Source organism: Silurus meridionalis, chromosome 2 (assembly GCF_014805685.1).
Source record: "Silurus meridionalis isolate SWU-2019-XX chromosome 2, ASM1480568v1, whole genome shotgun sequence".
In the NCBI taxonomy this organism is placed as follows: domain Eukaryota; kingdom Metazoa; phylum Chordata; class Actinopteri; order Siluriformes; family Siluridae; genus Silurus; species Silurus meridionalis.
Window position 1 is genome coordinate 22,466,132 of NC_060885.1, and position 21,546 is coordinate 22,487,677.

Below are 21,546 nucleotides of genomic sequence, written 5' to 3' on the forward strand. Positions count from 1 at the left end.
AAATGTTTTTCTCATTCTCTCAGTCCAAATGTTATTCTCATTCTCTCTCTTCAAATGTTATTCTCATTCTCTCCAAATGTTATTCTCATTCTCTCTCTCCAAATGTTATTCTCATTGTCTCAGTCCAAATGTTATTCTCATTCTCTCTCCAAATGTTATTCTCATTGTCTCAGTCCAAATGTTATTCTCATTCTCTCTCTCCAAATGTTATTCTCATTCTCTCTCTCCAAATGTTATTCTCATTCTCTCTCTCCAAATGTTATTCTCATTCTCTCTCCAAATGTTATTCTCATTTTCTCAGTCCAAATGTTATTCTCATTCCTCTCTAAATGTTATTCTTATTCTCTCTCCAATTGTTACTCATTCTCTCCGCAAATGTTGTTGCTCAAGCCGACCCAAGTGTTGGTCAGCATCAGCTGTTTCTCGGCTGATTTTGCATGTTGAGCAGCGTTAGAGCTCATTGGCGAGAGAGAATCCAGTTGGCTAATTATCTTAGCGAATGAGCACACAAAAATGGAACACACTTGTTGTCATTCTTGGTCTTGTCTTTGCAGCTTAGCAGACATGATTAAATAAAGCTGCACGAGTCTGTTAGAAATGATCCCGGCAGGTAAAAACGCTGCTTGCTTAAGATATTTACAATTCTAGCACTTTCGGTTTCTCTGTTCGGATGCAAAATACAGACTACTGCCACCTGCTGGTATGAGAGAGTTATGCTCTCTTATGCAAGTACAGAATGTACATGCCTGGTTTTGTGTGTAAGATGCGCCTGCATAATAATCTGCTTGATTTGCAGCACAATCGGCCGAATAGTTAAAAAATGGCAAAATCGAGATCATTCGGTCGTCCTCTAATTCTTGTTTTGTGACGTGTTTTGTATCCATCTAAATGCTTGTTGAAAGTATCAACAATGTATGTCTGTACTCTGTAACCTACACACACCAATGTTTGACCCACCAACATAGTGTACACCAGCCAAAATATATGGTCTAGCTGTAGCATGTACAAATTCTATGAAGATGCAGGAGGCACCTTAAAATGATGCTTTATTTGCTCTGTAAGTTCCAGCACCCTGTCTTTCGGGAAAAGCCAATTCTTTGAAATGAAAAGGACATGGGATGTGGGAGAGGAATGTGTTTTTCTTTATTTGGGTGAACTTTGACCTGTGAATTCATGAAGCACAAAATGATGAACCAGTAGAAAACAAGAAGGTGGGACTATGGCCTGTTTGGATGGTGAAACACAGGAGCTGCATTTATTTCACTCTTGTGTTTGCTTAGGCCACACTAAGGAATACAATCTGAATGTCTTGTGTGACAGTGGCTATGATAGCGTTATCATTTATCTATTTTTGTGTGAGTGGCGGAAATGTGTGTGCAGAAACATAGAAGCTGACTTGTTTGGATTAGTAGCTTTCAGTATGTAGACTTTAGGTCACAACTTCCATTTCTTAGTACTATTGAATATTTTGTGTTGGTGAAATGAGCTGATTTGTTTTATGTTTTTGTTGTATGTCAGTAATTCAGTGTAAATACTGCTTTGCTTGTGTAGTCTGTGCTTTATTGAATTAAAGGTTTGTATCATCAGTAAACATTTTCATTGCTGGTTATCATGAGCAGCACGGGAGATTGACATTAGTGTCTTACAGTATTCGCATGTATTTATTTATTTTTTGTTCCGTCTGCTGGGATGTATTCTTAGCTCCATCAAAACATTTTCTTTTAATCCTGCCTCGTGAGAGTTTCAACACAGTGAGGTCACTTGAGTTGGACTGTCATTCCTGAATGGACAGAACATCTGCTGGAAAGAAAAGCCTCGGATTTGACACTATTTTAAATTTCCAGAACAAGTGAAGGGGCTCTTTTTAGAAATTTTTATTCACAGGAGGGAGTACTTTTAATTTTAATTAATAATGATGTGTTCTTAGTGTGTTTTGTTTTTTTCTTTATCTGAGCAACACCTCACTGTTTAAAAACTCTGCAGAGGCAGTAGGATTTTTGCAGTCACTTTTTGGTAGGTACACCCACTTCATGGTTTCAGAGCCAGGAACCTCAACATGTTTATTTCACTCAGAGCTTTTCAGTTTGGCGTTAATAGAATACCGTCTGTTGGATACGAGTCTAATCCTTATATACACACATGTCCAATGCGGTTTCAGTTCAGTGTGGGAGGTTCTGGTTGGCTATGTGTAGAAGGCATTTCTTGTAAATCTCCATGTTCACTAATTCGGACCCAAGGGATGCTGAAATAAAAAATTATTTGTGGGGGCTCCAGAAGTGCACAGTGCTTGTTGGCTAGATTTCAGCCCTATTTGGTGTTTTCTTTAGCATGTTTGATTTAACTCTGTTTACCCACCTTTGTTTTAATCATTGTGTAAGTAGTATGAGCTTTTGTAGGATGCTAATCAGTCTGTGATGAATAATGTGGGAGAAATACAAGACCATACAAGACCATTTGCTACGGATTTCTCCTGTAGTTAGTGCTGTGTTGAATTTCTGCTTATGACTTTGCTTTGCTACTTGCAATCTTTCTATCGTGTCATTGTTGCACAATGCTTATTGATCAAGGTAACTATATAAGGCTAGTGACCCGTAAGCGTTCAACTGTATTTGTGTCAAGTCATTATTTTTTCAGCTGTATACGGGACCAAAGTGCTAGATGAAACAAAATACATTAACGCAAGATGATGCAAAACACATTTCTAACTGTAACACTAAATAAAGTGCACATGTGCAAACAACAAAATGCAATGAGACCCTGACAGTGCAGCAGCAACCAGTTTAGTAAATGTGTTCATGTAAATACCATATTATTTATGAAAAAAAGCTGTACTTGTGAACATGTGGTTTAGCAGCAGTTATTTGTCCATTTATAGTTTAATAAAAGTGTTTGAGTATGTCTGTGTTAGTCCAGTCTCTTTGTGTTGAGGAGTTAAATTGCTTGTGGGGAAAAAAATCTGTTTCACAGTCTGAACATGAGGGTCTCAATGCTTAGGTACCACTTTCCAGATGGCAGGAGGGTGAGCAGTGGGTGTGAGGGACGTGTGGGGACCGCTACAATGCCGGTGGCTCAGTGGATTCAGGGAGTGTTGTAATGGTCTATGTTTGAGGAAAGCGAGACGCCGATGATCTCTGCTGTTCTCGTTCTATTGCTGTAGGGTGGTTGGAGCTGGGTATTCCTCAGTTTTCTTGGGAACTACAGATGCTGCTGGGATATTTTCCATTCTGCATTCTTCCTCTTTTTTTTTTTTTTTTTGTCAATCAGTTGTGTTGGCCAAAAAAAAAAAAGACATGCAGAAATACTAGGGGTGCAATGGATTTGATCCGTCCATCTGTACAGATCATGTAACCCGCAGATTAATTGCTTTATTATTAACTTGTGGATTATTCTTAATTTTTCAACTATCTTAAAATAAAATACATTTTTTCCCCTGCCAGTATTGCTTTTTAAGTAATTTTGCAAATACCCAAAACAGCAAGGTGTTCAGTGACTAACAGCTAGCAGGGGAGCGGAAGGACTTCAAACCTATCATAGTCCTCTTACTTTGCACTAATTTGATGTGACACTTTTTTTTAATGACAGCAATTAACCCCAACATCAAGAATGAATGAATGATGTAAATGCCTTCAACTGCACTGTATAAAGTCTAGTACATTCCAATATGAGCTGTTATATATTATCAGTGATCTATCTTTGTTTCACACACTGATGACACTTGCTCCTCTGCCTCATTTATTTTTGTAATACGCTAACACGGTTTGTTTTGACCATTCATCTTTGCACTGTTCTCTTGTTGTCTGCCAAACACGGATTTGCCCAATTTCGAAAATATATTGAAGAATGACTCATCTTTAACATATCACCTTTTCCTCACTGTAGACCAGTGCCTGCAGCGTTTCCACTGTGGAAATCTTATGTGCATTTGTTTTTGTTTGTGTAATGCAATCCTACTATAATCTCTCTCGTAGTGTAGTCTCGTAGTGTAGATGTTACTAGTTCATAGTTATTGCTGTATAGCTGTAATGCATGTTTGTTTAAAAGTCAGTTCGAAAATAAATAGCATTTCTTTTGCATGTTAAAATGATTTATATGGGCTTTGTAATAACATTTTAATAATGATAAGCAAGGTTTTTTTTGTTTTGTTACAAATCAGTATGTTGCACAGTACCTCGAGATTGTTTATTGTTCTATTATGTAAATCGACTAATACAATGCTTATTGTTTGCACCTCCTTTTATGTAAATAGTATACACCCTTCTAGTATACTGCTTATTTGCCTTAACGCTCGTTTACATTGTCACGTTAGCCTCAAGCGATTAGATAAACAGATAAGCGCTTTGCTGCACACTGTATAAGCTGTTTGAGGTTACAAACCAAATGTTTTTCATAGCCTCTTAGACAACAGAACAGAACTGCCTTTAGCTGTCCACATTAATGCTTTACAGTGGTAAACTAGTCTAGATGTTTTAATCACCTGCTCGTCCTTATTTAATTCTTTTTGTGTATTTCTCCTAGCCGGCGGTGAAAGTCATGGGGGCGTTCTTAGACAAGCCCAAGACTGAGAAGCACAATGCGCACGGCGAAGGCAACGGCCTGCGCTATGGCTTGAGCAGTATGCAAGGATGGCGTGTGGAAATGGAGGATGCACATACGGCCACTGTGGGTTTACCGCACGGCCTTGACGACTGGTCTTTTTTTGCTGTGTACGATGGGCATGCAGGCTCGCGTGTGGCCAACTATTGCTCCATGCATCTGCTAGAGCACATCGTGGCAGCGGCACCAGCCGGGGAATTAGGCCGCAGTGTAGAGGCGGTGAAGAGCGGCGTGCGCGCCGGGTTCCTGCGCATCGACGAGCACATGCGTGGCTTTGCCGACGCGCGCAACGGCATGGATCGGAGCGGCTCCACCGCTGTGGCTGTGCTGCTGTCACCTGAGCATATGTACTTCATCAACTGCGGTGACTCACGCGCACTGCTTTGTCGTGACGCGCGCGTCCGCTTCTCCACACTTGACCATAAGCCATGCGATCCACGGGAGAAGGAGCGCATCCAGAACGCCGGTGGCTCCGTCATGATCCAGCGTGTGAATGGCTCTCTGGCCGTGTCGCGCGCTCTGGGCGACTATGACTACAAGTGTGTGGAGGGAAAGGGCCCCACCGAGCAGCTGGTTTCCCCCGAGCCAGAGGTATTTGAGATTCCCCGTGTACCAGATGAGGACGAGTTTGTGGTGCTGGCCTGTGATGGTATATGGGACGTGATGAGTAACGAGGAGCTGTGTGCCTTTGTGCATGCCAGACTGGAGGTGTCTGATGACTTGGAAAAAGTGTGCAATGAGGTGGTGGACACATGCCTGCACAAGGTAGATGAGCTTTTTTCCTGTTGTTGAGAGTTCTCTATTTTTTTATCATAGTATAGTTCTAGAAGCTGTAGTCTGCAGTACTTCAGACCCCCTCCTTCTTACCCATCTTATTTTCTAATGTGTGATTAACTCGGACCATAATTTCCATGTTTCCTCACGCCACAAAAGGAGCTAAAACACAATTATTAAAACACTTATTATGGAAGTCAAAAGGCAGGATGGCAGTTGCTTACATTTTTTGAAAAATATTTTTTATTTTTAAATGTTTGTGAATCTTCAGTGGTAAAACCCTGAAGATAGTAATGCTTGCTTTAGCATAGTGCAGATGTTTTCTAGTAAAAAAAAAACAAAACAAAAAAAACATGTAGACTAATCAAGACTAATTCTTTTCCCTACAGGGAAGTCGAGATAATATGAGTGTTGTGTTAGTGTGTTTGCCAAATGCACCCAAAGTATCAGAAGAAGCAGTGAAGAGAGACACTGAGTTGGATAAATTCCTTGAATCTCGTGTGGAAGGTGAGTATTTATTTAGGAATTTTTTTTTGCCCACAGAATGAAACTCGAAGCAATTCAGTGCTTATGGGATGTCTGTGTCTTAAAAAAGCAAAATCAGCTAATTGTTTGTCTCACTGTCTACATTTTTTTTTTTTTTTTTTGTGAATGAACTGAAAGCTGGAGGGCATTTGTGCTGAAATGACACTACAGAGCCAGCTACACATAATAAGCAACAAAGCCATCTGTCTAGAGCTCCACAACCACCAGGGGCCCCTAATCAGTGTTATTTGCTGATTCATGGTTCTAATCAGGGGGAAAAAAATGGCTGATTGGTTGGCTAAGTTGTTTAGGCTATGCCGCAAATTCACACCACCAGTACTTTTGATTTATATTATTTTCTCATTCTATTCAATTCAGTGGTTTGGAACAAAGCGTGTTTGTTTAAAATTGCGTATTTCAGAAAGGGTCAAACAGATTTGGATAAAGAGCGAAGATAAATACAGTGGAACCCGGTTATCTCGCCCTCGGTTACCTCGACAACCCTATTAAGTCGACGTTTTTGAAGTGGGACCGCCAAATTCTCGCATTTTTTATCGGTTATGTCGGTTTTTATGTCGCCGAACCCTAATATCTCGAGCAAAAGGGGGGAAAAATTTGCCATTTAACGTCGGTTATCTCGGTGCAGCCGCAGAAGAACTCGCGGATGTGGCGGAAAAATCAAGACTTACAGCTGCTACAGGTGTTGTATTGTATACTGGTGAATCTCTGCTGTTAGTTAGTGCACATATGCCTTTTGTTGGTAAATGTTATGCGATGACGGGAGAATGTGGGATGAGCAAAAGCATAGAATGAACACCGGCAGGATCAGGGGGGAATCCGCGATGCGCTTTGGGAATAAAAGAGCAGCCGTTGAGAGAGTGCCGGTGGGAAGGCACGTACCGGGATACGCATGCGCGATAACAACGACCGCCATGAACCAACATATACCAACAATAACGGACAGTGAGAGTGTGGAAGTTTAAATAGGAGCTGGTGATGAAGCCGGGAGCTTCAGAGAAAGCGGCCGAGAAAGCACCGAACGCCGAAGGGGGCCGAAGTGGGCGTGGCAGGTGGATTCCTGACAGATAAACATGTACTGTATGTATTTTTATAGCATGCCTTCATCAAACAAATCGCGGCAACGCTGTTGTGTAAAAACACGTGCATGCACATTCTCATTTATTAACGCACATCATGTACATAAAGAAATTTCAAGCACGGTAATATATTGCCGCCATTTTGATTTTCGTTTATCTCGATCATCGGTTACCTCGATGCTTTTTGGCGACCCCCTAGGACATCGACATAACCGGGTTCCACTGTATATATTTTTTAATTTATTTTAAGTTTTTACATTTGGTAGTTATGTGATCATTTAGTTTTACAGACTTGGCAGCACCCTGCCTGAAGAACACAACAGAGCAGGAAGTTTCTTATTGCTCATCAGGTGAATGGTGCTTCAGAGAGGCAGATTAAAAGAAAAAAAAAAAAAACAAACCTCCAGCTTGCTCAGTGCCTGTCTGGCTCTGCTTGTGTTTCTAAGTTCACACAGCCACTCACTGCTCAGCCTGAGAGAAAATGCAAAAGAACCTAAAGCTGGATTCAGTCACCTCATGCATAGTTTCCTTGCTGATTCGCATTCTGCAGAACTGTGGTCAGTGTGCTTGGCTTTGACAACCGAACGTTTGCTATAATGTGTTAACCAGTCTAGGAGTATGAGTATTTTATTTAGTGCTCACATAAGGCTTGTGTTGGCAGACAAGTAGGTGCAGTAGCTGCTTCAAAGATTCCATAAATCTGATGGAAATCAAAAAGAAAATGTTCGGTTGACATTCTTAAAGCATCTTTACATGATGACTACTATTTTAAAGCAACACACTTCATTTGTTTAGAAATACAAGGAGGATGCATTTTTAAGCTCAGTAAAGAACAGTTTTAATAAAAAAAAAAAATTCGCATGGACGCCTAGCCTAGAAGTAAACATAACAGCGCAGTGCAAAACAGTCATGCATGCACTAGCCAGTATAGTAGAACATCAGTTATGTGTAATGTGACTCCACAACTCCTAGCTAAAAGTTCAGCCAGAGTCTTGCTTTTGCTACTTACTATATTGGAGACAGGATAAAATAAGGACCGTGTCTGCACAGAGATGTCCCTGGAAATGTAAAAAATAATTGCTTCCTTTTGGGCAGTGCTAATGTGCTTAACTAACTAAACAGCTTGTCATACTTTAAATTACACTAGTTGTTGTTCCGGGTTCACACATTAACTATGCAGAGTACTGAAACTTTCACTTGCCCACAGGGTGGGCTAAGAACTGTATTACTTGCCCAACCATGCCTTTTAAAAAGACAGCGCTGCTTTTGTTTTTAGTTCTTTTTGACAACCCTTCCCTGTTCCGTCTTGCGTGCTGCACATACTTTGGCAAGCATATGCGTGTTTAATGTAGTTTTGCAGATTATGTAAACTCATAAGTTTAAATGTTGGGTCATAGTTGGGGTAACGTTGTGGTAATGTTTGGCTGCGTGCTGAGAGGGCCTTAGGGATTTGTCAGCACTGCTCCTCAAGCTAGGAATGTGCTGGCTGAACATCTATCTGGCAGCAGGCCCAGAGCAGTCCAACTGAGCTGTAAGGGGTATCCTTCTTCAGTCCTCCTGCCCTTTTTAACTGTGTCCCCACCTCCACACTCCTGCACTCCCTCCACAAGATGTTGTCAGCTGCCATTCACAAAGTTTATACCCAAAATGCTTTTTATCTCAGGTGCTGTAAGGCTGCTTGTGAAATGTCTTCTGGCTGTCATTTCCGATGGCCGAGGGATGTCCCATGATCTCAGCCTGGCATGTGTTCGTGTGTGTGTGTTTTTTTTTTTTTTATGTATTTATTGTTTTTATTTTTATTTTTAAGAACTCATCGAGAAAGCAGAGGAAGAGAGAATTCCTGAGCTTGTACATATCATGAGAAACCTTGCCACAGAGAATATCCCCAACCTTCCACCAGGGGGAGGCCTTGCCAGCAAGTGAGCATTCACATGCAGTACACAATTATTTACACAAATGTGGTCACCTAAATCAAGTGTGCTAAAAGTTTGCCAGAGGTGCCTACATTATATACTATATACCTACACTGTTAATTATATTGTGTTCTGCATTCCCAGCATCCTCTTGTTTTCTTTACAGCTTTGATTTTAATCATCACCATATATTTATTGAATTTGTCTGGACTAGTGACGCTTGTCTGAAAATGTTTTTTATTTTTTTATTCTAATAATTACAGGCACAGTGTTATTGAGGCTGTGTATAACCGGCTCAACCCCCAAAGAGAAGACGATGGGGTAAGTGTTTTCTCTGATCTTGCATTGTACTTTTAGAAAAAAATTGATGCATCTTGCCCATCAGCTCTATACTACTAATTCTGCTTAGTCTTCGTTTTTAGTAATCTCATTAAGAGACTGTGTTACGGCTTCTTCTCCTACTCACTCACTCACTCATTCACTCACTCACTCACTCACTCACTCACAGCCTGATCAAAACAGCCCCACAGCTGCAGTGAGCTCATCTCTCCCTGGGCAACAGCAACAAAGCACAAAGGCTGAGATCACCACACCAAAAAAAATAAAAATTCACAACCCACACACAAAGCACTTAAGGACCCAACAAGACAAACCTCTTGAAAAAGTTTTCTACAAACACAATGCAGCCAAGTGTTATACCGCTAACATTTGAGTGGCAGGTCACTGTTGCACCCATCTCACTGTAACTTAAATTTATGGCTATTATCACAAATCTAGTCCATAGGAGACAGCCTACTTAAGTTACTTTTAATCTGTACCTAACTAACAGGCTTTTATGTGTTTTAAAAAATACAGGGTTCTGTTAGTGTTTTTCCACTGTATGTTCATACAGGAACCCCCACCCCACTCAATACACTCGAACTGTCCATACATTCAGGATTCTGCAATAAAAAAAACCCTAACTATACATTGCTTTTGGCTTGTCCTAGAAAGATTTTTATGACATGAAATTATAGGTGCTGAGGCTCGGTGTTGGGACTCCAAAATGGTCTTAATAATGCTTTTTCCCCCTTTACTAATTTTTCTTTTTTTTTTTTTTTTTTTTTTTTTAAACAACATTGTTAATAAACCTGTTAAATTCAACAAACATGAACTTGTTCCCATGTTAATCCAAGTGGCCTTTTTGTTGAATGCTGGCAGCACAAGGAGAACTGTGGTTTCATGGAATAAAACCCAAACTTCCTGGAAATTGCCACAGAATGTAAAAGTGAAAATCCTATTGGATTACCAAACTCTATACGGGGGGGGGCAACTCATAAAAAAAATATACAGATATTTTGTATTTGCTAAAGCAGATAAAAGGAAGAACAGAACCGAATGTTTCATACGATCTTGCTCAGAGTGATAGTAACTGGATATGAGTCTGAGGTTTGAACTTTGGAAGATTTTCCTATAACCTCTCATGTGGCTTGTCTCCAGATGTCAAATTCAATATTGAAACATCGCGATCCTGGTAATGTGGTGGCAAAATATAATTACTGTAAATATTATAACTGAAGCTTATGTTTATTGCCCCTAAACCACAGGTTCACTTTTATTCTAAAAGGGCATGTGTTGTGTATAATGGAAAAAGCTTGGAAATTTCTGTAACACCTGTGCACCTGAAAGGCGTTGTCCTTGAGACTTTGTGAAATTGTACGTGCCTGGCGGTGTGTGTGTTCTGTACTGATCGGTGTGTGGGTGTGTGTGTGTTCTGTACTGATCAGTGTGTGTGTGTGTGTGTGTATGTTCTGTACTGATCAGTGTGTGTGTCTGCTGATGTTTTTTTTTTTTTTTTTATCTACTCCAGTTTATAATGCGACATGGCATTGCATTCGTCAGTGCACTATGCTGGCATTCAGTTCGCATGTCTGTCTCCCCCTTCCTGTGTTCTATTGTTACCACATCAAATTAAAGATCTGGATACTTGGCCTATGTTAAAAAGAATTAATTTGGTAAACAATCTCGCTAGATAGGTGAAAGTTAGACTTACGCAGGTCATGTTTGTATCATGCCTCTGAATGTTCTGTGACAAAGCACAGTCGTTTATTTAGCCTGGGGATTTACATCTCTGATTTAAATGTTGGCACTATGACTGGTAATAGCTTGGCCTTGAGAGGAATATGAAAGGGTGGATGGTGGTAGATTTTGTGAAAAGGTTGGAAATGGCAGTGGTGCATACATACTGTATTTAAAGGAGAAGGAGGAGCATAAGGTGACGTATAAGGTGAGGTGGAATTCATTCTATGCAGGAAATGCAACCTTGGGGACTGTAAGGTGTTGGCAGGGGAGAGTAAAGCTAAACAGCATCGGATGGTGGTCTGTAGGATGGCTTTGGAGGTGAGGAAGAAGAGGAGGAGAGTGAAGACCTAAAAAAAAGAACAAGATGAGAGATGAGAAAAATTGGCATGATTACAAGGAGATGCGGCAGCAGGTAAAGAGGGATGTGGCAAAAGTCAAGGAAAGGGCATAAGAGGAGCTGCATGAGAAGTTGGACAGTAGAGAAGTAGAAAAGGATTTGTAGCGATTGGCCAGGCAGAGAGACCGAGCTGGGAATGATGTACTGCAAGTTAGAGCAATAAAGGATGCAGATGGAAATGTGTTTACTAGTGAGGAGAGTGTGTTGAGAAGATGGAGGGAATATTTTGAGCAGCTGATGAGGAAAATAAGAGAGAGAAGGTTGGATGATGTGGAGCAGGTGAAGCAGGAAGTGGATATGATTAGTAAGGAGGAAGTGAAAGCAGCTTTTAAGAGAATGAAGAGTGGGGAAATATGGTTGGCCCAGATGACATACCAGTAAAAGTATAGAGATGTTTAGGAGAGTGGAGTTTGTAACCTGAATGTTTACCAAGATTCTGCAAGGTGAGAGGATGCCTGAGAATTGAATGAATGTGCTAATACCAATTTTAAGATAAGGGAGATGCACAGATGTGCAGGCTGAGAGAAGAGGTGGCCATCTGTGAGCAACAGTATGGTTTTATGCTGATGAAGAGCACCACAGGTGCAATATTTGAGGGTTTGAGGTTGTTGATTAAGAAGTATAGAGAAGGTCAGAAGGAGTTGCATTGTGTTTGTGGATTTAGAGACAGTGTACGACAGGGTGTTAAAAGAGGAGTTGTGGTATTGTATGAGGAAGTCAGGTGTGTCAGAGAAGTATGTAAGGGTGGTGCAGGACATATATGAGGACAGTGTGACAGCAGTGAAGTGTGCAGTAGAAACAACAGACTTCAAGGTGGAAATTGGATTTAATCGAGGATCGGCTCTGAGCCCTTTCCCATTTGCAGTGGTGATGGGCAGGTTGACAGACGAGGTCAGAAAGGAGTCTCCGTGGACTATGATGTTTGCGGATGATCTTGTGACTTGTGGTGAGAGTAGGGAGCAGGATGAAAATAGCCTGGAGAGGTGGAGGTACACACTGGAGAGAAGAGGAATGAAAGTCTGTAGGAGTGAGACAGAGTACATGTGTGTAAATGAGAGGAAGGGCAGTGGAGTGGTGCGGCTGAAGGGAGAAGATGTGGTGAAGGTGGAGAAGTTCAGTTACCTGGGGTCAACAGTGCAAAGTAATGGAGAGTGTGTTACAGAAGTGAAGAGTGCAGGCAGAGTGGAGTGGGTGAAGAAGAGTGATAGCAGAAGTGATTTTGTAATAGGAGTATCTAAAAGAAAGAGAAAGTTTATAGGACTGTGGTGAGACCTGCGATGTTGTATGGTTTAGAGACAGTGGCATTGAGTAAAAGACAGGAGGTGGAGCCAGAGGTAGCAGAGCTGAAGATGTTGAGGTTTTCGTTGGGAGTGACGAGGATGGACAGAATTAGAAATGAGTTTATTAGAGGGACAGCGCATGTAGGACGTTTTGTAGACAAGGTGAGGGAGGTGAGATTGAGATGGTTTGGACATGTACAGAGGAGAGACATGGGGTATATCGGTTGGAGAATGCTGAGGATGGAGCCACCAGGAAGGAGGAAAAGAGGAAGACCAAGTAAGAAGGTTTATGGATGTGGTGAAGGAAGACATGCAGGGAGTTGGTTTGAAACAGGCAGTTGTAGAGGACAGGGGGGTATGGAGATGGATGATCCGCTGTTGCGACCCCTAATGGGAGCAGCCGAATGAAGAAGAAAAAGATGTTAAATATCTGATTACAGTTCCTACAGTAAATGGTCATGTAGTGTTATTGAAATGCTTATTCTGCAATATCAGTGACTAATCCTAACCTGCTTTAAAAATCTTCATACTGTCAGTTTGAACACTATTTTAAACACTTTTTTAAAATGTATCTAAAATCCAGTGGCGGGCTGTGCATTTGGTACCTGGGCCTTCAGTGGGGACTTAATCCACCATCCAGACTCATAATCTGCACCGCTCCTCAGAGGCTGTAATCCAGTGGTACCACTCGTATTCACTGTTCTGGAAGTGGTGAACAAACCCTTTCCCAGGCTGAGACAAGCTAGCTAGCTTCGGGGTTGGCCGACCTCTCCTCACGATGTCTAGCTTTTCTTTATGATGGATTTTTAAGAATGTCCATGACCAAATCAATTTCTCTTCCTCCGTCAGTTATTTTGTGAATTAAAAAGTCTAACTCGGATGTATTAATGTGTGCAGAGCGCTACAGATGTGTTTTGCTAGAACTTGGCTGAAACAGGTTCCCTCTGACCAACCAATCAGAGGACGGACAAATGCTGACGCTATTCTGGGTCAGCCAGCTAGCCCTGTGAGGCGAATTTGAAATCTGATTGGTTAAAGAAACAGATTTATTTCTAATAGAGAATAAGATAAAAAGGCCAGCACCACAGACTTTGAAGGCCCTGGGCAAATTAGATTGACATAGAGGCTGGAATCTAATTGGACAAAAAAAAAACATACACGTACGGGAAGCAGTGCAGCCAAAGGAAGCACTACGAAATTAAGATAATAGACTGTCGGAAATAAATGAATACAATTTCATGAAACAAATATCAGAATTTAGGTTGTAAATGTAGGTCAGTGCTTCTGATGGTGTTTAGGCCAGCAGAGAAAGCTTTGACCGCCCGCTACTGCTAAAATCATGTTGAAACATTGTTTATCAGGGTTATTTATTGTATCGGCATTTTACACATTTACATATCCTCACCCATAAATGTGATGAGAGAAATGCAAACCCACTGATTTGAGTCTAAATATAAAAAGTGCTAGCAAGTAGGAATGTATAGACCGTATTTTCCGGACTATAAGCCGCTACTTTTTTTCCCACGCTTTAAACAATGAAGCGGCTGATTTATGGATTTTTCCTGGGTTTTTCCCGGTTTCACAAGCTTCAAGCCAAAAAACTGAGCCCCATAACATTAGACCAATGAAATTGCCGAACAGGTTCAGGTGAACCAATAAAATTCTTTATATTAAATCAGATGCGCTCCCACTGAATCGGGTCGCACCACATCATAAATATGGATGAGGTTCCTCTGAGGTTTGATCTGCCTCTCACTCGGACTGTTAACAGGAAATGCGAATAATTCGTTATGCTGAAAACAACCGGGCATGAAAAAACACACCTCACCTGTGTTCTGAGCTGCACGGCATCGGGAGAAAAGCTTCACCAATGGTGATTTTTAAACGCACGACGATGCCAAAAGAAAAACTCCAGAGAGAAATAGTTGTGAAAGGAAGGAGGAAGAAGGTGAACAATGACTTTCTTGGTAGGCTACTGTTTAGATACAAGCCGTGTAACAGACACTGTCTTTCGTTAAAGCCTGTGTAAAGTTCATTAGTTTCAATGTAGAAACCTGCGGCTTATAGACAGGTGCAGCTTATTTATTTTCAAAATAAAAATCTTTATAAAATTCAGTGGGTGTGGCTTATATTTGGGTGCGCTTAATAGTCCGGAAATTACGGTAAATATTTCTCTCACTTCAAGATTTTGATATGATGTGATTGCTGATTTTAGGCCCAGTGAACAGTACATGTACTTTGCCAAATTATGTTGAATGATAGATGGTAGTGTAAGTGATAAAATCAACTAATTTGTGTTGCTGCTGTTCTGCAGCACTGAATGTAACTCAAGTCACTTCAAGACACTTTTGTCATTTCAACCAATTATAACTGACAGTGAAATGAGATGTTGTTTCTCCAGAACTCTGGTGCTACATAAAACAACATAGCGCTACATCATTTAACATAGAGCTACATAACAGAACACAGAGCTAAGGACTAAGTAAGTTGTCCTAACCGTATCAAGTGCATTGTGTGCAACCAAGTGCAAACAGTGCAAGACAACAGACAACACGAGACCGTGCCCAACACACTAAATAGCACCAACCAGTGAACCTGCTGTATATGTTATACAGTACAATGTGCAAAAAAGAGAACTGTAAACAAGGTTATTTGTAAACATAGACACAAAAGGTTGTGCAAAACAGCAACAGCAGCAAACGAGTAGGTGCAAAACATCATGTGTACTAGAAATGGTTTGAAAGCATGACCTGTTGTTAATGAATAAATTTGTGGCAAAATGCTGTGGCATAAAAGGAATAAAACACGCTGTAATAGGAAAATAATCAACCTCATCACGTCAGCAGTATTTTTTCCCAATAATTTGCTAATTGAATAGGTTCTAATGTTCTAAAACACAGTGACTTGCAGATCCTCTGACAAACATGCTGGTTTGTGTAGATTTGTTAAGAAATCAACCCACTGTTTCTGGTAATAATAAAAATCTAAAAAATGCATTATTAACACACTTTTACTCCTGGAAGTGTGAAGTCAGATTGGGCAGAAAATCTCCCAAGTGGTAAATATTTAGGGAAAGCTGGTTTACTTTATTTTTGATTGGTCTCTGTTGGCTTTAATATAATATTCTTGTTGTCTATTCTTGTTTTGTTTACTCTTTCATGTTTTTGTTTGGTTCTTCGAACACATTTATACAGTAATCGTAATTCTTTTTCCAGTAAGGCACTAGAGCTTGCTTTCATGTTTATACGTCTTTTAATTAGATAAATACTTAATTATTAATGATAATTAATAACTATATCCTTTATATCTGTTTCTTAATTTTTTTCTCTGCTACCTCTGTTTGCTCCCTATAGAATGTTGCAGACCTGGAAGACCCCTGGTAGCTGGCCACCTGGAGGGCCTATGGCCTTAAAAGATCTCTGTTGACGAGACCCCCTTCATACTTGTGTTCCCCCCTTTTTTAAAGATAAAATATATAGATTGATTTAAGTCATCAGTAATAATTTCAAGTACAATGGCAAACAGCCCAAAAGGATTATAAACTCCTTTATTTTTATTTTTTTTTGTGTGTGCAGAAAAACGAGGGAATGGATGACTTTTAGCTTTAGACAGTACACATCAAACCAGTAAAGACCGTTTTTGTGCTTATTTTTTTCCCCCCTCTGTGGTTGTCTGTGTTCTTGTTGAAACTTGGCTATGGAGCAGTGCACTCCCAAAGCGTTGTGGTGCCTTTTTCTCAGCGGCTATGGATGGGGGACTTGGGCTAGTGGCTGTTTCATAGCCTTAACATCTACCCCACCACCACCCTTCCTAACCCACCCCCTCCCAAGCACAATAGAGCAGCCAGGCAACTTGAGACCACTGCTACCCTCTGGACAAAGGGGGTATGGACCATCACTGGCTTAAATCAGGTTTTCTTGACTGACTGTTGCATGTGGGACGTGTCTGGAGGACTTGCTATGTTACTACATAACCTGTGTGGAAAAGTTTGAAGCTTGACAGCTTTTTTTTTTTTTATTTCTTCACCTTTTACACCCTACTGCCCTTCCCAACATGTGCTCTGATAGATGCTGAAGGAGAGACTGCATCAATATTGCTTAATTCTGCAGTTGATCAATTATTTGGTTGTTAAAAGCTTTTAATCCTGTTGTTTCAGAGAATATAGATTATATATAAATATAAATCATTATATGTGTGTATATATATATATATATATATATATATATATATATATATATATATATATATATATATATATATAAAATGATTTATATATTCATATATTTTTTTCCTCCTTGAGTACAGTGTCATTTATGGCTTACTTTTTCAGAAGCAATAGACGTGACAAAGGTTTTCCTGAGTTGTTCTGCGTGAAATCACTAGAGTTTAATGTCACTGATCACACCTTAGAGCCACTGTTTGTTTTTGTTTGGCGGTGGTTGTTGTTTTTTTTTAATAGCATGATTGCAATGTGACAACATTGTAAAGAAATTTCGGCTGTTTTATATTCACACCACATTAACTCTTCAGCTCTCAATGATTGAATTGCTGATCTCGATCTTACCAGATAAATTGTCTGTAAACACATCAGAGGGTAAATGATGAGTTGCCAGATGATTCGCAGCATAGGATGAAAACTGACCATACAAATAATAGCCATCTCTCTTTCCTGTATAAACAAGTGTGTGTGTGTGTGTGTGTTTGGTAAAGAACTGTGTTTGAAATATTTCAATGGAATTCAATTTAACACCCTCTGTAACTGCAGACATTTTATGTTCAGGATTGATATTTTAATTTAGTTCAATTTTGTTTAAAAAAATAAAAAGAAAAGAAAAAAAGAAAAATAAACTAACTTTTGTGCCAGTATGGAATTATACTATTGCTGAGAGTTTAAAGATTACTATCAGCACAAAAGAACAGTTTGTTGGATTTATTTTTGCGCTTATAACATGTACATGATTTGTCAACATTTTCACAGCCGGCTACTATACCGAGTGGTTAGAAACCTTTCAAGTGATTTGACATGGAATGACCTGTGTGTGTGTACGTGGGCCGGCATCTGACGAAGGAATTGTGAATTATAGTAAACAACCTGAGATTGTGCAAGTTATGTGCTTATGTAACATGACTCTCTAAGAACAGTAGGCTAAAAGGAATTCTTGGTGCCCAGTGAAGCCTCACTACTTCTCTGCTCCAATCTTCTCTGTATCCTATCTCTGCCTTCCCCCAACCCCTCTGCCTCAGTTCTGACTTTTTCAATGCACAACAAAACTCTTGAATCAGCCTGCCCCTCCCTCCTCCTCAGCGTGTATTGTAAAATGAAATTTGTTTGGTTGGTTGGTTGGTTAGCAGAACACGAATACAAGCTTTATGATGAATTTGCGTATTATTTTTAGATTTGGCGTACAAAGTGTAAGGCTCGTTTTGCTCTAATGCATTTTCAAGAGTCACCGATGACTTGCAGTCTTGACTAATGGTGAACTCGAGCAGAACAATAAAGATCAAGTAAAAGCTGTTTCTTATCTTGTATTCTAGTGCTACTTTGTATGAGCTTGTCCTTGTTATTGTCACAGGAACAATTGGTTTTTGAGGTCTTTTCGTTGAATAATTTAACTACTGTAACATTTATTTCACATTCTCAAAGACTTTTAGGGAGTTCTAGGCTTGGGTCAACTGTTGCAACATAATTCAAAACCTTGACGGCTCCTATTTTAATCTGAAAAGTAAATAGTAAAAAGTAGAATGCAGTCTTTTAACTTTGCCAAAATTGTTAAAATAAATTATAAGGACAAAAGTATTGGAATAACCATCTTTTCCAGCCACGTGCGATTTTTCTCCAAACTGTTAACACAAAGTTGAAGGTACTCAATTTCTTTAAATGTGGAAGCATGACAATTTGCCTTCACTTGAACTTAGAAACCCAAACCTGTTTTTAGCATGTGCCTCGGTGAAAAAAAAAACCCAACTCCATGAAGATATGCTTTACACAAGTTGGAGTGGAAGATCTCCTGCTATTGAACACCTTTTGGGATGAATGTGACCCCGACTGCATCCCAGACCTCCTCACCTCACCTGACTTTACTAACACCCTTGTAGCTGAATGAGCACAAATCTCCATAAGCACACTCCAAAATCTAGTAGAACATCATCCCAGACTAATGAAGGTTATTGTAACAGCAGATGGGGACTAAATGTGGAATTGGATGATCAAATGTTATGGGTGGAATTACAAGCATGAATGTAAAGGGGAACTATTTTGGTATTGTTTTATCTGTGTGCAACAAGGAGGTAAGATGTTGTCTCCAGCTCATCATAATCTGCATCTCAAGATGCACTTCCTTCCATTAATCTTATAATAAACTATGTTTGTTAGGGACAGTTAGCACTTTTCTTTAGCAAAATGTTCATATAACACGTTTAGATAAGTTTGTCAATATAAGCACACAAAAAAATGAATTGCAAGTGCAAAACAGCAAGTACCATTGGTGCAAACAGACAGTGAAGTAGGATAGAAAACAAGTCCAAAGTGATGTACAGATGGCATGGTCTCCACAATGCAAATAGAATATAGGGCATGAAAAACAATGTGAGTATTGTGCTATACAGTCCATTCATGTTTAACCTTATTGAACGTCTATGGAGAGACCTCAAAATCGCCATCCAACTTGCCTGAGCTTGAGAGGATTTGCCATGAAGAATGGCAGAGCCAGGTGTTCAAAGCTTTTTGCATCATACCCCAAAAGACTCGAGGCTGTTTAACTAAGTACTAAGTAACGGTTTAGAAATCTTGTGTACATATTGTCTGTACATTTTTAAAAATGTACAGAGATTTCTAGTATTCTGTTATTTTCTTTGCCATCATAGGATATTAAGTGTAAATTAATGAGAAGGAAAACAATTTGAACGATTTTTTTTTTTTCTTAGGAAATTTTCTGTCACACACCTGAACATGTAGTGACATTAGCAAATCTCATCGGTTACATTTTGCATTAGGGAAAGTAAGAATTACTGTTTTGCATCGACATAAAAGTTAACGAGATGATATGTGCATCGTATACAATTTGGCATTTGTATCACAATGCATGGTTTTTAACATATGCATTGGTGATAAAGGATTTATTTCTATATAATTATTAGTAGATGCACTGTACTTTTATTATTTTGAAAGTGACCAATAATTTGTGACCAATATTTGATATGTTGATTGAATTCTCCTCAATAAACTGTTTCTTAAGCGCGTTCTCTCAGCATCACTGCTGCTACGTGAATGAAGCGTCACAACATTACAGAGACCGAGACGTGTCCTGAGAGTCAAATAGAATACAGATTAACATGGCAGAGGCAGAGCTGCATCTTCCTGGAGACAGAACAGGAAATCAACCTTTTTTATTTATTTTTTTTTGGCACTACAAAACCGTGTAAAAAAGGCCACGTGTTAGAAGTCAGAAGGCTCTTAAGTAAATTGATGATTTGCTGTCTGTCTGAACCAAAGAAATAAAAGTGAACTATCTGCACCATATTGAATTGCATTTCCATTGTATTGAATCAAATCGGAAACGCGCTGCAGCGCAAATCATTATTCACACTTTACGGTTTGTACTTCGCTTTGTTTGCTTCTTTCACATGTGTTCCAGCCCTGCCCTCTCACCTGCTGCAGCCATGTGCACTTTCAAGATACCAAAGTTTGCATTAAAAGTGTGCATTTCCATTTTGGCTTCATTTCTGGAAAAATTCGTAATTAACTGTGTAATGTCTCGAGTTGTTTATCTGAGGTTGCTATTTAGACCCCTATATTTAAGACCTGCTAAGGACTAAAGGTTCTTTAATGTATACAGTCCTGTGTTAACACTTTAGTTTATTTTATAATTCAAAATTATATTTTTATTAATAAATTTCAGTATTTTAACATTCAACTCCATAAAAACAATTCCCTATAAGTATTTTGGTCTATCGTGCGATCCGCCAAAAGGCCGGGAAAATCAGCGAAACTAATCAGTTATGTGGCAAATGTAATAAACCGGAGCGTGAGATTTGAACCGCGGTAAAGCTGGGGATTACTGTAATGTATGTAAATGTATGTAAGAGCTGCAACAACTAATCGATAATAATCGTAAATAAAAATTCGTTGTCAACGAATGCTGTTCTAGTTGGGCTTGCGAAAACAGTGGACAGTACAGGGTCAACCGGCAGCAAGAAAAAATGTGCGTCCTAAGTCATCCAAGGCATGGGAACATTTTATATTAAAACCAACAAAGAAAAATGTACCTGGAAGTAATGCAAAGCAGAGCACGAGTGGCATGGAAGTACCACAGGGATGCATGAGCACATGAAAAGAAAACATGTTGGTGTCACGAATGAAGGTGAAACATCTGCATGGTAAACAAAAAGTGTAGAATCCTCATCATGTGAAACGGTGTAGTTTAATGAAGTGCTATTGCGTAAACTTCGAGACAGTCGCACTGGATCTGTTCTGTAGTGACTCGCGAGCATCAGGTTGTGCGACCACTGACATGGTGACGGATTCAATTAGACAATTAGAACGTGGTGAACAAACACTAAATCTAACAGCAGCAGTAAACGATCACATTTTTAGTCACTGATGTGGTTTTCAGCGAATGATGCATTTGTTCACCAATGCATTTTTTCCCTTTTTTTAAATGTATTTATTTATTTATTTTTTTTTTTACCGAATCAACCTGTAGGAGTGAATTTGTTCGAAGAGAAATCCTTCATGCATGCGCTCCTCAACAAGCTATACGTTTTACAATGTCTAAATTAAAGATCGTTAAACTCAATATGTGGCTTTTCTAAATTACACTTTTATACATGATTAGCCCGAATTAGGGTTTTATATACTTACAATAAGCAAAACATCTAATTTAAATAAATAAAAAATCCAGATGAAC

At 39.5% G+C, this 21,546-nt stretch overlaps 1 protein-coding gene across 2 annotated transcripts in view; it reads left to right on the forward strand.

The window, feature by feature from the left end:
• Window positions 1-18,162, forward strand: part of ppm1ba (protein phosphatase, Mg2+/Mn2+ dependent, 1Ba) — a 47,229-nt gene extending 29,067 nt beyond the window's left edge. For both annotated transcript variants that reach the window (XM_046871583.1, XM_046871594.1), the window contains exons 2-6: window positions 4,516-5,358; window positions 5,757-5,874; window positions 8,797-8,908; window positions 9,166-9,223; window positions 15,994-18,162. In XM_046871583.1, coding sequence (XP_046727539.1) covers window positions 4,531-5,358; window positions 5,757-5,874; window positions 8,797-8,908; window positions 9,166-9,223; window positions 15,994-16,023 — 1,146 coding nt within the window. In that variant the 5' untranslated portion in view covers window positions 4,516-4,530 and the 3' untranslated portion in view covers window positions 16,024-18,162. The remainder of the gene's footprint in view (window positions 1-4,515; window positions 5,359-5,756; window positions 5,875-8,796; window positions 8,909-9,165; window positions 9,224-15,993) is intronic.
• Window positions 18,163-21,546: the final 3,384 nt, after the last annotated feature.